The 17029-nt window shown below is 46.3% G+C and overlaps 1 protein-coding gene across 2 annotated transcripts in view; it reads left to right on the top strand.

Moving 5' to 3' along the window:
• GALNT16 (polypeptide N-acetylgalactosaminyltransferase 16) overlaps window positions 1-17029 on the top strand; it is a 608740-nt gene that overhangs the window by 533314 nt on the left and 58397 nt on the right. For both annotated transcript variants that reach the window (XM_069638585.1, XM_069638586.1), the window contains exons 10-11: window positions 15776-15902; window positions 16837-16929. In XM_069638585.1, coding sequence (XP_069494686.1) covers window positions 15776-15902; window positions 16837-16929 — 220 coding nt within the window. The remainder of the gene's footprint in view (window positions 1-15775; window positions 15903-16836; window positions 16930-17029) is intronic.

Here is a 17029-nt window from a genome sequence, read left to right as displayed (position 1 = left end):
TATTGCTGGGTGCATCAGCACTTCAGGTTACTCAAGACCCGGGCTGAATAGAAGGAAGAAAGCCCAGGTTTGGACCAAGGTGTGAGCTGAATGCACCCACCCCCTTCCTGCCCATAGCCCTGTGCTCTCCTGCTGGCCCCACCGCTCCCCAACCCCTACAAACTTCCCAGCCCCAATTACCTGGGCAGCTGCTGCCTCACCACCTTGCCGTTGCCCCTCTCGGTGGCTGGCAGAGCCAACCACAGAAATGGAGGGAGGCCTCTGAATGAAGCCCCGCCTTCCCTTTCCATGGCGGCCATGTTTAGTGAAGTTTTTGGATCTAAAACCACAGGTTGCGCTCTCATTTCAGGCCGTTATTTCACACAGAATCATTGCTCTCAGCACCCCAGTCCGCAAACTCAGATTGCTAGTAGAAATAATCTCCCGTTCCCCAGGCTGTACTGGGTGATAATGGCCCTGGGACTGTCATTAAAGTCTCTAGCTGTGTTACGCATATTGACTCAGGCCCCAGGCCGCTGCCACTGAGATGGGTGCTTATTGCTTAAGTATAACAACTTATTTCAATTGAGCTGTGATGTCACAATGCAGGTGCCCCCGCCCTCACAGAGCAGAAACGCCCCAAAGCAATTAAATAAAGGCGAGAAAACTTTTAAGATTCTTTTCTTCTGAACTGTTTGTGTCACTTTGTAGCCATTGGTTAATAAGGAGGATAATACGTTTTATTTATTTATTTTATTTTATTGATTGATTATTTGTAATGCACCTATACATCACATGCTGTTTCAAGGTGCATCAAGACGAAAAAGGGTAGTGGGGGCGGGGCAGGGATGCATAAAAACACAACCGTTCCTACTAGGCCTTGGGCCTTGAGACATTCGGATCGTGCAAGTGCTATAACATGAAATGAGGGGGGAGGAGGGGAACGTGCAAGACAGGGAGAAGGGAGAAATACATAATGCAGGAGGGAGGAGAAGATACATTAAGTGCATGTGAACAGATTCAAACGCAGCACAAAGCTGGAATGAAGAGTGGGTGCACAACATGGGATGGCCTCGCCACGTGGAGCAGGGGCTACATCAAGTATCACCTCAAGGTTAAACAATGTAGAACCCAGCACAGGCTGCGAAAGACAGTCCAGTGGCTGCAGGTAGGTAAAGTTCAAAGACAGCACAGGTTGCAAAAGTCAATCCGTGGTTGCAGGTAGGTGAAGTTCAAACACAGCACAGGTTGCAAAAGTCAATCAGTGGTTGGGAGCAGGTCAAATGCAAAACACGGCAAGGTTGCGAAAGTCAATCGGTGGTTGCAGGTAGGGAAATTGCAAAACACAGCAAGGTTGCAAAGTCAATCCGTGGTTGCAGGTAGGTAAAATGCCAATCCCAGCGGAGGTTGGCGAGTCAACTAGTGGTTGCAGGTAGGTAAAATGCAAAACGCACCACAGGCTCCAAAATGTCAGGCCGTGGTAAAAGCTCAACACAAGTAGTGGGACAACTTAAGAGTGTTACAGACAAAATTGGGTGATTGAGACAGTGGAGGGGCACTGTTCATGGCAAAGTGGGAGAGTATCGCGAGGCGTGACAGGATGGTCCAGCCCGAACGCACTCAATGCTGGGCAGGCTGGAGTAGGAGGGTGTGGGAGGGACAGGCAAGCGGGCCCAGGTAGTACCCGTGAAGGGAATGCAGCGTCCCTGGAAGCCAGTGGAGCCCGCCAGCACCTGAAGGAAGAGAATAGAAGCAGAGAGGTAGGGAATAGAAGTAGAGAGGTAGGGAATAAAAGTAGAGAGGTGAATGCAGGGGGGTATAGTGAACAGTTAAGGATGCATTACAGCTGACAAGGAGGCAGCTAGCCATGAGCAGAGGCGAGGGACATAGTGAGAAGGGACTGAAGGGGAGAGTAGGATAGGAAGTTCAGACAAAGTAACGGAGGCCTCCTTACCTTCCGATGAGAGGCACCACAGGAGCCACGTGTAGAGAGAAGGGTGTTAGAAAACCACACAGGAACAGGTAACGGAGACCAGGAGGTGGCTCCGACGTGCCGTCCACGCCCAGACAGGGGCTGCCCCACGACTGTTAAATGGGTCCCTTAGAGGGGGCCGGCAACGCCTGCCGGCTCCCATGGTGCATTCTGCTTTCTTTCAGGCATCTGCCAATCGGAGACCGTGGAGGGCGGGCAAAACAATGGCAAAGACATCAGGAGGCCCGTAGTGTATGTGCATTAAAGGCACTGATGGAGTTTAGTACAGGACAGTTTATCAGTTGTCTGCATGTCACCACTTCTTTAAAACCACAAACATGGATTTGAATTGTTTTTTAATAAATCTGCTTTCAATATTTGTTTTCAACACTTTCAGCTGGTAATTTATTTCAGTTGGAGGGGGTTAATTGTTTCCCATGAATATGCAGTTTAAAAGGGTGAACACTTTCTGTGAAAAATAGGATTAAAAGCCACATGGTTTGACATAGATTTTGGTAGGGAACGCATGGAAAAAAATGCAAATTACGCCAATTCACCAACAATGCAAAGAAGCAGTTTCCTATGCATTTTCATGATGCCGTTGCCCACAATATATGCCAGTATAAAAACATGGTCATGCTGGCTGGGCCCACACATTTCCATGCTACAACGATATAGCCCGGTATTCCCATATAAGAACATTTTCATGTGTGCTTTGCCCATAATGCCAGTAATGATACCATAAGAAAACATGTCTATGTTGTGTGGCGAGTCATGAGTTCGAGTTGGACACAATGGCATGATTTGTGGCTATAAACTTTTATTAACAAAAGAAGGGTTGGATAAATGCATATCTAAAACGAATAAAGGGAACAGTTAGGATGTCAAAGTAAAAAGTCTTTTGTAGCGTGTCCAAAACTCTAATCTGTCCCTCACACTTTAAACAAAAGAAGATGTGATGGGGAGAACTTTCTTTAACCCCCCTCTTAAGGCTTTAGCCTAGTAGAGCAAACACAAAGTTCCAAACGTGATAAAACAAAGTATAACTGTTCAATAGATCCCAGAAAAATAGGAAGGAAGGCCTTTTCCCTTCCCCTAGAATATTACACAGTGTTCCACTGCTGAGACTTTAAAACAATCCAAGCTGCTTATTAGGGTCAACTTCCTTTGAGAAAACATGGTGTACCCTCAGAATGCCCAGTATACTCTCCTGCCAGGGTTCCCAGTTCCTTATTTAAGCAATAAGTCCCAAGTTCCAGGGGCATTCCAGGTTTAGATAATGCTCCGGGGCCCATACTTACAGGCCCGAGCGAAGGGGGGCTTTAACGCAGGCCCCAGGGCATTACCTGAAGTGATAATGCCCTCCCCCCAGCGAGGGGCTTATTGCTATTAGTAGCCCAGCCCGTAAGACATGGGTACTAATATTGTCTTTTTTAAGTTGCTAAGTTGCGACAGCAGGTAAGACATTGTCGGGCTGGTAAAGACCTAGCGAGGGCCAATCAGATCTATTGTTACAATCGGATTGTCCCTCTGCGGGTACTAACAGACAACAAACAATCTTAAGTTTCCTTTGGAATACCTGGTATAGTCTCCTGACTGATTTCCGTTATTTCATTAAGCAATTTCACTTTCCCAAAACCTATATACTCATCTGCCAGGTTTTTAACTGTTCTTAACGTGTCTGATATACTATCCTGACAGGACATGCCCAGACCTCTAGTAGTTTCCCTTTTTATCCAGTATTGCTTCCTTGGCCTTCATCTCTTGACGCTTGACAAGATTACTCCAATTTCCTTCTCTGCTCTTCTCTGGGGTTTCCACCTTTCAATGGAACACTTTTTATCAAGGGTTGTCTCCCCACTTGGATAACTTTATTTGTGTTTTTAACCTTTTGGTAATGGGCTTTGACCAATCCTTGTTCAACTCCTTGATTTATCTCTGTTGTATTTTCAGTGTTAAAATGATTGGTTTTATACAATGCTGGTTCATTTACTTGCCTTCCTTGCCACATACTTTCAATGTCATCCCTATTTGCTTTCGACAATTGTGATGAATCTGATGATGTCATCACTGTTTTCCCTGGATAGTCTCTTGCCATGTGGCCAGGGGGCGGCAGCCGCTACCTAATCCTCACCCTGGGGGCTGCTACATAAGGGAGGACCATGTAGGGGGAGGTGACAAACAGGGGGATGATATGACATCATTGGAGAAAGTCATATACTCCCCCAACCCCATCGCCTTTTAGGGATGTTCCCTCTGTTCCTAATGCCTAAAAACACTCTCCCTCAACCACTTACTAGATCTACTTCAGGTATTCCCCAACATCACATAAGGAACAACATGGTAACAACTGAGATGAAAAAGTGGGACAGAGCAATCAAGATGACTAAGACCGGAAACCAAACACAGCGGTCTAGTCTTTGGAAGTTGTTCAATCATGCAAGAAACATAAATCGATCGCAGCTGACAGGAGAGCTGTAGAGGCTGAGTTGTACTGTGACCTGTGCTGACATCGGTCAGAATTCTGAGAGGATGCACGCTGTAGGAAGTGGCGTGGATGTGAATCCAGGCAGCGGACAGAGAAGCCAGAATGTAGAAGTTCCACCACTCGAACATGAGACTGTGGGAACAGGGCACAGTAGAGAGAGACTCAGCGAAGGCGCAGTGGCTAACGGGTCGCATGTCGAGCCTACAAACTGGAAGCAACAGAAGTGGAGAAATGCAAAAGACACTTAGAGCACCCGGTAAACCCAGTGAAGATGTACAGGTTACCGGGGTGCCTGAAAGTGTGCGCCGTTTCATGAAAGTGACTCGAGATACGCAAAATGAAGCCTATGAAGAAATTCATATATTTGTGGACCGTGCTATGAACGGGTTTGCTGAACCCATACCACAGGAAACAAAGCAAAGTAAATGTGAATGGTCTTGGAAAAAGGGCAGAGAAGAAGCACATTTTAAAAACAAACTTAAACAAAGGAGGCTCGATAAGTCAAAATTGTGCAAGTATTGTTTCTTGGATAAAAGGAAAAGTAACTGCATAAAAGTCCTGGCAGAAGAGTATACCAGGTAAAGCTAAGTACCTGAAAGTATTTGCATAAAGGTCCTGGCAGGAGGGTTTACCGGGCAAAGCTAAGTGTTCGAAGATAACCGCAAGATAATTGTTTGAAAGACTGTATATAATTCCTGGCAGGAGAGTATACCAGGCAAAGTCAAGGGTGTGTGAAAAGTTACAATAAGAGAAGAACCTCAAGGAAGATCCATCCCCTTGAGGGTTTGAATTGTTGCAAATGTGGAAAAGAGCCTGGCAGGGGAGTATACCAGGTGACCTGCAATCTGGGACCCACACCCAAATTGTAATAGACTGAAAGGAGAATCCCAAGGAGGAGACATGCCCTTAGGATTTTGAATCGTCTAGAATATAAAAAGGAATCTGGGGAAGGGAGCCATTCCCTGGAATTTTCAACATTGGCCACAAGAGAATTTCCAGGAAGATACATGCCTTTGGGATTTTTAATTGTTTAAATGTGACGAGAAACATGGGGAAGAGAGCAATTTCACCAAGAACTGTTAAAAAACCACAAGGAGGGAGTTATCCTCTTGGGTTTACAAGAACATTCATTATTCTTTGTTTGCACTTTTCGTATTGCTAAAAGGAATCTGGGAGGGAGCCATTCCCCGGAACTGTGAACATTGTCCACTTGGAACTTTTTGGTTGGATTTATACCTTTGTGTTGGATTTGAACATGTGTACACTTTGAAAACCAGAAAACAATACCCTTTTCACTTTAGAGCAGTGGTCTTCAAACATTTTAGGCCTGGTCCCCCCCAAAAAAATACCAAATGGTCAGTAAGTCCAAATGGCTATGAACTATCACGCGCCGTCAGCGCACCCTACTCCCATTATAGTCCCTGGGCTCCCCCACCTGCTCCCAGCACAGTCCCAGGGACAGTGGCGGCTGGTGATTTTTTTTTTTGTAAGTGAAGGGGCATACATATTTGCACCAGATACGTCATAGCGACCGAGCGCAGCGAGGGAGCCCGAACCAGTCCAGGGAGATTCAGGGGGTTCCCCCCCCGTGAATTATTTTTAAATAATGGGTTAAAATGTTGCAATTTAGAGCATACTTTAAAAAATAAATGGGTAAAAAAAACATACAGTTTTCAATTGGTGCAGGGGGCCCCAGGGGGCAAGCATATTTTTTACTGGACATCTATCATATATGTCCAGTAAAAAGATACCATCACTGTCCCCTTGGCCCCACAGTGCCTAAGACAATCAACATGATTGTGTGTGTGTGTATGCAAGGCGCTGAGGGGCCAATGGGGAAAGTATGGTATATTTCACTGGGCATCTATGATAGATATCCAGTAGGAAAATACCATCAGTAGAAAAATACCATCCCTGCCCCCTGGGCTCCACAAGAGAGCTGATTTTGGCAGGTGGGTAGGGGGAATGTGCAACAAAGGCATTTTTAAAATGCCTTTGTTGTGCAACCCTCCTTCCCCTCCCCCCTCTTCCTCACACTTGCCAAAATCAGCTCAACGGACCAAAACAAACCCACACACACATTCACACAGCAATCACTCTATCATTCACACAAGCACCAATCACCATACACTCACTCATAACACAAGCAGACATACATATATTTAAATGAACATAAACTTACTTTCTGAAGGGGCTTGCGCATGAGTGCTGAAATGCCCTGCTCCAGGCTGCTCTGTCCATATGTGCGAGGAGGCGCAGGAGCTCCCCCTCGCACATATAGACATGCCGTGACCCAGCCAGCATTTCCAATGAGCGATGCAAGGCTGGCGAAGCAAAATGACCCCCAGCCTTGCATGGCTCAGTGAACATGTGCGGCTGGTGAACTGAACTGTTAAAGAGAAACAGTGTTTCCCTTTGACAGTTCAGCCAGCCAAGGAGCACTCCTCGAGCTGGACTGGCTCCTCAGCTCCTCCTTAATGGGTGAGGGGCCACTGGGTGGACGCCCCCTTGCCCATTATGTATGTTAATATTAATGTTAAAGGATATTTGTACCACGCACTATCACCACCGGAGTGGTCCCCTGGTGCTCTGGCGGCTCTGAAAAAGGGAGGAGGGGGTGGGTTAGTGAGAATAAACTGGAAAAGTGCAAGAGAGCAGTGATGTGCTGTTGGCAGCCTCAGCCCGGTGGGTCCGTTGGCTGGGTTTGGGGTGTTTTACAGTCAGTAGTCGTTGTGTGCTGTTGTGCAAGTCTATGTGTGGTTTGTTTTGTTGTTGCATCATTGTGAAGTTTGTGCGGATTGCTGCATTTTAGGCTTGTGGTTGTGTTTGGTTAGAGTTTGAGAGGTGTATGCAGAGGGATGGAATTGTTAGTTGGTTGGTTAGTTGGCATTGCTGTTCTTGCAATTATGGGATTCCATCTAGGTGTGGTACACACTGACATTCACATTTCTATCTAGATGCGACGCAAGCTAAAGTTCAGAATTCTAAGTGTGGCGCATGCTAACAATCACATTTCTATCTAGATGCGACGCAAGCTAAAGTTCAGAATTCTAAGTGTGGCGCATGCTAACAATCACATTTCGATCTAGATGTGACGCAAGCTAAAGTTCAGAATTCTAAGTGTGGTGCATGCTAACAATCACATTTCTATCTAGATGCGACGCAAGCTAAAGTTCAGAATTCTAAGTGTGGCGCATGCTAACAATCACATTTCGATCTAGATGTGACGCAAGCTAAAGTTCAGAATTCTAAGTGTGGTGCATGCTAACAATCACATTTCGATCTAGATGCAACGCAAGCTAAAGTTCAGAATTCTAAGTGTGGCTCATGCTAACAATCACATTTCTATCTAGATGTGACGCAAGCTAAAGTTCAGTTCCCTACAGGTGTGGCAATAGCTAAAATTGCCAAGTAAGTTAATATGCATCACAAGGCAACATTTACAATCCATTTACAGAGGTCACAAGTTTTCCTAAGTGTGCATTGTCTAAGTCTATGGCAGTCTACGCTATAGAAGGTAAGGTAGAGTGGCAAGGGCTTTCTGGAGTAGAGTAATTGCTTTACACCCCGCCCAAGCCACACTCAGTTTTGTTGGTGTCTGCTGACTTCCTTGGCTTCCCCTGCGGACACCTGCTGACACGTCTTGTTATTATGGATGAGCCACCAGGCTCGTGCTGGTCTATAGGGCAAAAGGGCGATGCCGTACGAAAAATGCCAAATGCTAGTGTGGGCCAGACAAAAGGGGTCCTTTTTTGGCCAATGTGGGCCAGTTTGATGAGTTACTTCACTATGCAGCTAGTAGTTTTGACCATTGTTGCTGAATAATTATTCTTTAAATATCACAATTTGCTTACATTTTAATTTAAAAAAACACCCCTTGGTTACTATTCAAACAGTCTGTCACTAAAGGAATGAATATCCACTTGCACCTGTGGGCCACTTTTCATTGGTGCCTGAGGCAGTTTTATGCTCCAGTCCGACCATATGAGCCGCCTCGGCCCATTTCCTCCAATCTAAAAAAAAATGTAAAGTAGAAATGTGTTTTTTTAACGGTTCATGCTCGGTTCACGTGCCCCCCTGGGGGGCGCACCCCCTCAGTTTGAAGACCTCTGCCTTGGAGTTTGTTTTAGAGTCTGAGGGACAGGATAGGATTTCGGACACTGGACAGATTTTGCTTTGGACATCTTGACAAAGGACAGGCCCATTCGTTTTTCGGTTGAGGTAGGGAAATACTTCCTAGATTAGGGTTAGTGAGGCATTTTCCAACACCCCTTTTTGATTTAATAAAGGTTTGTGACCACAATCATAAGCTCAGTGTCCGTGTCTCATTCCTGGCTCCTCACACAATGCTTTTTCATTCATTCGTTTACTTATCTCTGTCATGCGGAGACTCGTTTCTACAGTTGGTTCACGGTACATGCACGGAACCACCCCAGCTCCTTTATGCCTTCCCCCAGGCTGACCGGACCTTCATGGTGACTTCTGCGTCATCTGCTGTGTGGGAGCTGCGGCTTGACCTTCATCCTTCTCGTGGCTACTGCTCCAACCCCTTTTGGTCTGCTCACTGCTTCACCTTCACTCTGAAGCTTCCGCTACTCCTAGCATTGCAACCGCAGTCTCTCTGACTCTTCGCCGCAGGGTTTCTCTGGTTCTCTTCCGTCTGCCTTTCCACACCGCACCATTGCTGCTTCCCGAACCGTGTCGGGATCCAAGAGACCCTATCTTCTTGTTCTCTCGCATTTCTTAAAGTTCCCAGTATTGATGCTTCAGTAGTTTCTCTGAAGGAGTAATCTTCATTACTCGGTTTCTCTTCTTCGTCCCAGTAAATGTTTTCCTGACACACATAATCACAAAGAAGCATTTCCCCTGCATCTTCTAGCATACAATATGACATACAGACTGGGGCTAGTTTAAAGTTGCAGTTGTTATTCTGACCTAGGGGGGAATTATGCTTCCTTTTATAATAAGGAACTCTCCTCTTTCAAGTGCCTGTCTCTCCCAAGTTGATCCTCCCTCAAATAGCAACCCCCAGGGTTGGTCTCAGGTAGCTTCTGCCCTTCCCTCGCTACCTGGGAACAGACTTTCCCTGAGAAGTTAGTGATGTTTCTTTCAGGTTCATCACAGTTGGCTATGCCAGTATTCCCCTGAAAGAACGTACTCCGGTTGGCTTTGCCAATATACACTGCACGCCCCAGTAACCAGTCTGGCTGCATGAACATAGAGCAATATGGCCACATAAGAACATACTTTGCAGTTACAGTAGACAAGTTAGACTTACATAATACAGGTGTACAGTTATTCAGAGCAAAGTGCATTCGGGGTCAGACATGCCGAGTGTGACTTATCTTAATGCTAACAGGTGAGGGTGCTGATGGGTGGTGGTAGGGAAAGAACTATCTACTCAGGGGCTCCAGAGTCAATGTTGTGAATCTAGTCCCGGGAGGATAGCTCAGCGGCAACATATTCGCCTTGGAAGCAAGACGACACGAAGCAACACAGGTTCGATCCCCAGTTCCGCGCTTACCTCTGGGTAATTAAGCACGTTATAAATACGCAACTAAGACAAAAAAAACTATTACGCAACTAACAAACTATTCCTGTAACAGCGCCTTGATGCCCGTGGGCTGTGTGAGCACTTTAAAATGCACAAATAAATAAAAATAAATAAAATAGGCTGAAAAGTCTGGGTTTCGGGCATTTTTCGGAAAGACCAGAGGGAGGGGTCATTTCTTAGTTGGGGTGGCAATGTGTTCCACAGTTTGACTGCTACTACAGGAAAACTAGACCCCCTGCTTTCTGTCTTCTGTATCCAGCTGTAGCAATGAGGTTAGCATAGGAAGCTGGAGTAGGTCTGTTGGACTGAGTTTGCTATTTGGTTGCTGAGGTAGGTAGGCTGGTGCATTGTTAGCGAGACATTTGTGGGTGATGGTAAGGGTTTTAAATGTAATCCTATCTTGGACCGTAGCCAATGAGTATGTCATCTGGTAGACGATATGTGCTGTTCTTGGATATGTTTAGTGCAGCTCTGGTAACATTATTTTGTACTATTTGTATTTTTATTATGTTTCTGGTACTGGTGCCTGCAAATTGGGAGTTACAGTAATCTATGCTTGAAAGGATTAAAGCTCTTGCTAAAGTGATGCTATTGTCGGTCAAGAGGAAAGGTCTGCTTATGTGTCATCATATGATTCATTTAATAAAATATGAATACCATGTTCTAGGGCAGAGGTCTGCAACCTTTGGCTCCCCAGATGTTTTGGACTACAATTTGTATCAGTCCTAGCTAGCATTGGTGCTGGTGAGGGATCATGGGGGTTGTAGTCCGAAACATTTGGAGAGCCGCAGGTTGCAGGCCGCTGTTTTAAGGTACAATACTCCCTTCAGAGCATGCGGGTGCTTCACAAAATATGTATCTTAGCTACTATTACCCAGACTTGGCTCTCATCTCATCGACCATGAAAGTTGATGACTGGGTCAAACCCAGCAGCGATTTGAACCTGTTGCCTTTCGTTCGCACACAGTTCGCTGCAGCATGCGCATTAACTCACTGAGCAATCAATCCATATGTTCTACAAGGGATCAGGGATATGGAACCTGCCGGTCTCTGCCCCACCCCCACCCCCCCCGGCCATCAAGCTGCGCGAACCGGTCAGGAAGTTTCCTGATTTCCCTCTAGGCCCTTCCACTTCTGAGTCCGCTGATGCACGAAACCTGGGAAAAGGCAATTTTCCTTTATTGAATTTCTATTCTATGCTCTGGGTCCCGAGCAGGGCAAGCAGCAGGGAGGCACAGGGGAAATCAAAGGACTTTACTGGCAGGCCGCAGCCTCCAAAGGACCGCCGAAAAAGAGCCTGTCACGACTTTGCCTATCCTCAAAGCATAAGCTAACACACACATCCAGTACCTTTTTGACTTTGCCCTGTGTAATAAGACAACATAAATATGTTTTGTTCTCATCAATTGTGCCTGTCAATTGCAGAACTGAAAACTCACAAAGTTTAAAAGACCATTTAATATGGCTGTCCGTCATAAGAGCTAAAAAGCATCCAAAGCCCAACATTTTGCAACAATTAGATCTAAATGACAAAATATTGCAGGAATGTAATACATCCAAAACTTCTAAAAGACGACACAATGCAACAAAAACAGCTAAAAGGCAAAATAATGCAACAAGCATATCTAACAGACAAAACAAGGTAACAACAAGATTTAATGGGCAAAACAATGTGACAACAACATCTAAAACAATGTGTCCAAAACTTCTAAAATACAAAACAATGCAACAAAAAGAACTACAGGGCAAAACAATGCAACAAAAACATCTAACAGAACAATGCAACAACAAGAGCTAATGGGTAAAACAATGCGAAAAAAAAGAACTAAAAGGCAAAACAATGCAACTACATCTAATCGACAGGACAATGCAACAACAAGATTTAATGGCCAAAAGAATGCAACAATAAGATCTAAAGGACAAAATAATGCAAAGGATGAAATATCACAACACAAATTGCAAATATTAGAAAAGTGGGTGAGTGGAAGGGGGACCATGCGGCTCTCCATCGTGACAATCAACTACAGAGAACGAGGACTCCACAAAATGAGCTGTACAAAGAACAACTTCTTATGATTTTTGTTTTCGATCGTTTTGTGTAAAGCTTTTGGTGTTTCAGTCTTTTTGTTTAGATCATAGGACAGAGAATGTTCTGTGCAGATGAAACCCAGGGTGTATCGAGAAGAGACTGCCGCCTCTGCCGCCTCAGGCACCTGCACGTGATATGGTGTCATTTCACTTAGTCCGACAAAAAGACTGTGTGCCAGCCCTGCTTATTTACTGTGGCATCCGGGCCTTTCAGTCATATCAACTGAAATGGGCCCTGACACCTTGTCCCCCTCTATAATTTTAGCAAAGAACGTGTAATGGATGATCTTATGTCTCCATTTTGGGTCTCACCGCCCCGGCTATCTGCCTTTCTTTGTTCTGCCGTGAAAAGGCCAATAGCCATGTCCCTTAGTAGGCTGCATCTACGGACCTATTGCTATGATCGCTCCTTGGAATCGAAGCATACGCCAAGGCTGTGGGCATTGCAGAAGGAAGCCACATTCTTGGCATTATGTTGAACTGGAGACCTGTATTAAAGCAAGAAGATTTTTAAAGTCTTCGGAAGCATGAGAAAAAAAACTGATCAGTTTCAAACAATTTTCCCCATTCCTTGTAATACATTAATTGTGTGATCCGACCATTGCACCAGGGATGCACCAATTAAAACTGTTTGAGCCCCAAAAGCGTATAAACTTGTTCTACACTGCCCGTTTGCACCTTACATTACACCACAGCGATGCATTCTTGTAGATGGAATATGAAGGCGGGATTCCCCAGATGAAGACAGAGGGCAGGGGGCCCCACTGCTTTAGAAATCGAGGGGGGCCCTAGTTAGGGGGTGTGGCCTGAGGTGTCGGCTGGCTGGGGCTAGTCGGGGTGGGCCCTGGCAGGACCCCGGCTCGGGAGCCTTTGCTGGAGACTGCTGGGGCCCAGCCAGAGCTGGCCCCAGCCCACTTAAAGCCCTGGGGACCCCAGACTCCCTTTTGAAATGCCCCCCCAGTGCATCTTCAGCCGCCCCTGTGCAACATGCTCGTGTGTGGTGCCTCACTGCCTCCCATTGGTCCCTTCTCTTGCAGCGCTTGCACCCCCTCCCGTGCCTCTTCAGCCGCCCGTGTGCAACATGTTCGTGTGTAGTGCCTCACTGCCTCCCATTGGTCCCTCGTCTTGCAGTGCTTGCACCCCCTCCCGTGCCTCTTCAGCTGCCCCTGTGCAGCATGCTCGAGTGTAGTGCCTCACTGCCTCCCATTGGTCCCCTCTCTTGCAGCGTTTGCACCCTCCTCCCATGCCTCTTCAGCCTCCCCTGTGCAACATGTTCGTGTGTAGTGCCTCACTGCCTCCCATTGGTCCCCTCTCTTGCAGCGCTTGCACCCCCTCCCGTGCCTCTTCAGCCGCCCCTGTGCAACATGTTCGTGTGTAGTGCCTCACTGCTTCCCATTGGTCCCCTCTCTTGCAGCGCTTGCACCCCCTCCCGTGCCTCTTCAGCCGCCCCTGTGCAACATGTTCGTGTGTAGTGCCTCACTGCCTCCCATTGGTCCCCTCTCTTGCAGCGCTTGCATCCCCTCCCGTGCCTCTTCAGCCGCCCCTGTGCAACATGCTCGTGTGTAGTGCCTCACTGCCTCCCATTGTGAAAACAAGGAAATAATATGAGACAGGGTAACCAAAAAGGAAACACACCAAACACAGGTTACAAAGGAACATACAAAGTACTTTATTTTATACTGAATCCAGTTACAAAAGAACAGAACAAAATTCAGATAGCTATCGACCCTCAGTACAACACAGCGAACTCCGGCGTGGTTCGGTGTGCTCAGTGAGTGCAAATATTCATTGAAACAGTCAGGCTTTTATACATTTCAAGCCTGCTGTTCAGCCCTCCTTTGGGTTAACCATTCCATAAATAAGTTACTGCTCTAGGGTCCCTTGCCAGGTCAAATCTAGTTCATCTTAGGTTTATACATTAATAAGAAGAAATGGTAATAATGTATGCTCTAGGCCTAACATTACAATGCAGGACTTAATTTATACAATATAGTTAAGCAGGTGTTCTCATTCAATTATAGATCAGTTTCGGTGATACAGGTAATCCATTGCACACAGGTCAGCAGAAGGACAAGGTCTCAGCTCATGACCCTAACAAGTGGCCTGCAGGCAAGTTACCCGTTACTAACAGCCGCTGCAGAGTAATCAGAGCAGCAGACCCGGATAGTGCTTACATACGCGAGGACCGAAGGAAAGTAATAATATAGCCGCTTGATGAGGCGATCTATCGGCGCCTACAACACCCCCCCTTTTTCCTCTTGCATACGATAAGCAACGAGTATTAAAAGAACTGCAGGGGATAAGACAAATTGCACAACGCGTATATGGGCAGGCAACACAAGACAGTGCCACTAGTTTGAAGTGGGCGGAGTAAGAACACACATCTGGAAAAAGTCTTTCCATTAGGGAGTCAACACCCCTTTCTTTGAAACTACATGTCCTGAAGAAGATGACCTAAACAAGTGTGGTTATGAAACCGGTCGACCTTATTATAGTATGAGCTGGACTCATGCTTTTCTATGATCTATGTCATAAAACAACTTGACATAATCAATAAGAATTGAAAGTGACCTTAGGTATAGGTCTGTTTTACTGTGTCTATATGTATATAAGGACCTTATTGGGTAGGATCCTTAGGTGTGTGATATCAGCAAGAGGTGTAAGATCTTTATAGGTGCTAGTATTACGTTGTTTAAATAAATTTTAATAATATACAACGTGCTGCATAGAAAGCCCTAAAAAAATCTAATACCGGGCATTATCTAATGTAAAATGCCCCATTTGTTCCAATTTGGTCTTATTAATTATTGTTGTTACTAAAACACTCAGTCTGATTTTTAATAAATGAGTTTTGTCTTTGTAAGAAACGGTATTAGTTCCTTTTGTTTTCTCCTCTAGACTGGGGGTCCCATATCTCTCTGCAGAGTGACGGCCCCCCAGTGAGTGTTGTTTAAAAGTATATGATGTACTGAGTATACACATGTAATAGGTACAACATAAATTCTTCTCCACAGACCGTGATTAAGTGCTAACATGTATTATGAATACACGGTAGGAATGCAAGTTTGACCTTTTAGAGGTCATCAAATACAGAAAACCCTTTGTGTTTCAGTATTCTGCAGGCAAGTTATACATTAGCTGTACAGAGGTCATGACAATCGAGTTCTGTTCTGAATAACATAGGCTACCATTTTAGCTCACATGGTGACTTTATAGAGCAAGAAAACCTAAAATGGCGGCTTGACCCAATATGACAGTTTACATGGTTTCTAAAGTCAGGACCTTGTAATGCGAGTATATTCACATGTAGTTTATAAGCAGCTTGTTAGCCGCTTGGCGCAGGCCAATATACATATATTCATAGCAATAGGAAGCACGATATAATTTCCAGTTTGACACCATTGGTCCCCTCTCTTGCAGCGCTTGCCCCCCCCGTGCCTCTTCAGCCGCCCCTGTGCAACATGTTCGTGTGTAGTGCCTCACTGCCTCCCATTGGTCCCCTCTCTTGAAAGCGCTTGCCCCCCCGTGCCTCTTCAGCCGCCCCTGTGCAACATGCTCGTGTGTAGTGCCTCACTGCCTCCCATTGGTCCCCTCTCTTGCAGCGCTTGCCCCCCCCCGTGCCTCTTCAGCCGCCCCTGTGCAACATGCTCGTGTGTAGTGCCTCACTGCCTCCCATTGGTCCCCTCTCTTGCAGAGCTCTCGTTCCGGGTGTGGATGTGCGGGGGGAGCCTGGAGATCCTGCCCTGCAGCCGGGTGGGCCACGTGTTCCGGAAGCGCCACCCTTACGAGTTCCCGGAAGGAAACGCCCTGACCTATATCAAGTACGTGGCCAGGAGTGGGGGACCGCCATGTTTCTGCTGAGATCCTGCTCGGATTGGCAAAAGGCACTCTTGGTCAGGGCATTCTTCTTTTACCCCTATTGGCGCGTTTTGGTTACTCCTGGCTTTTACCTGATTTCTGCCCAGGCTCCATGTGACCATTTGTAAATGCAACAAAAAAATAATGCTTGTGATTAGTCTGGTTCTAAAAGACCAATAAGAGAACTGATGCACAATGAGATAATGTGATCAAGAGATGTGTTTAATTCTCTCCCCGGCCATCATTGAGCCCTTTGAAACGCTTGCCGGTGTATAGGCGCTATATGAACAAACAATACAAATACTAATCAAAGCCATTTCTTCAGTGGAACTCTTCAAAGCATGCCTCAAACTCCAACTGCTAGCCCAGGTTGGAACCCCACCCCACCCTTTGACCCGCCTATCCAAAATAATCACACAACACATCTCTCCGGCATTCTGCCCTCTTTGTAATTTGCAAATGTGTAAATACTGGCCTTCAGGCGGTCAATATCAAAACACATTGTACTTTCCTATAGTGCCTGCCCGCGGCGTAGGTTCCCACTCTTACCCTGTCACCTTTCGGTATACATTACTGAATCAGGCCTACTCGGTCAGCAGCATCTCCGCTGAGACTGATCCTGTGAGTGCAGCAGAGGTGAACTGCCCTAAAAAAGAGAAATGGGGGTGGGTGTGGGGCAGGGGGGCTATCTAAAGAAGCACCGGCTTGTTTTCCATTTTCCCCTATGCCAGTCTGCCTCTCCACCCTCTGCCCCTCCATCTGAAGGATCTAGAAACTGTGGCTATGCCATAATTCCCAGACCTGGTCCCGCGTGGCCCGCAGCGTTTCGTGAACTTACCTGTTGTGTCCAGGTGGTTGAACTGGAGCTGCAACGTCATTGTCCTTTCTGGCCCGCAGGAACACCAAGCGCACTGCAGAGGTGTGGATGGACGAGTACAAGCAGTACTACTACGAGGCCCGGCCCTCCGCCATCGGCAAGTCCTTTGGGAGGTAAGTGGTTTCTTTCTGCATTCATCAAAATTTGTGCAGCCACAATTTACATGGCGCTGAGGATAGACAGTTTTCCTACGACAAAATCTCTTACTAGTGG

Source organism: Ambystoma mexicanum, chromosome 14 (genome assembly GCF_040938575.1).
Source record: "Ambystoma mexicanum isolate Mex_15411 chromosome 14, UKY_AmexF1_1, whole genome shotgun sequence".
NCBI lineage: Eukaryota > Metazoa > Chordata > Amphibia > Caudata > Ambystomatidae > Ambystoma > Ambystoma mexicanum.
This window is presented reverse-complemented; position numbering and strand designations above follow the sequence as displayed.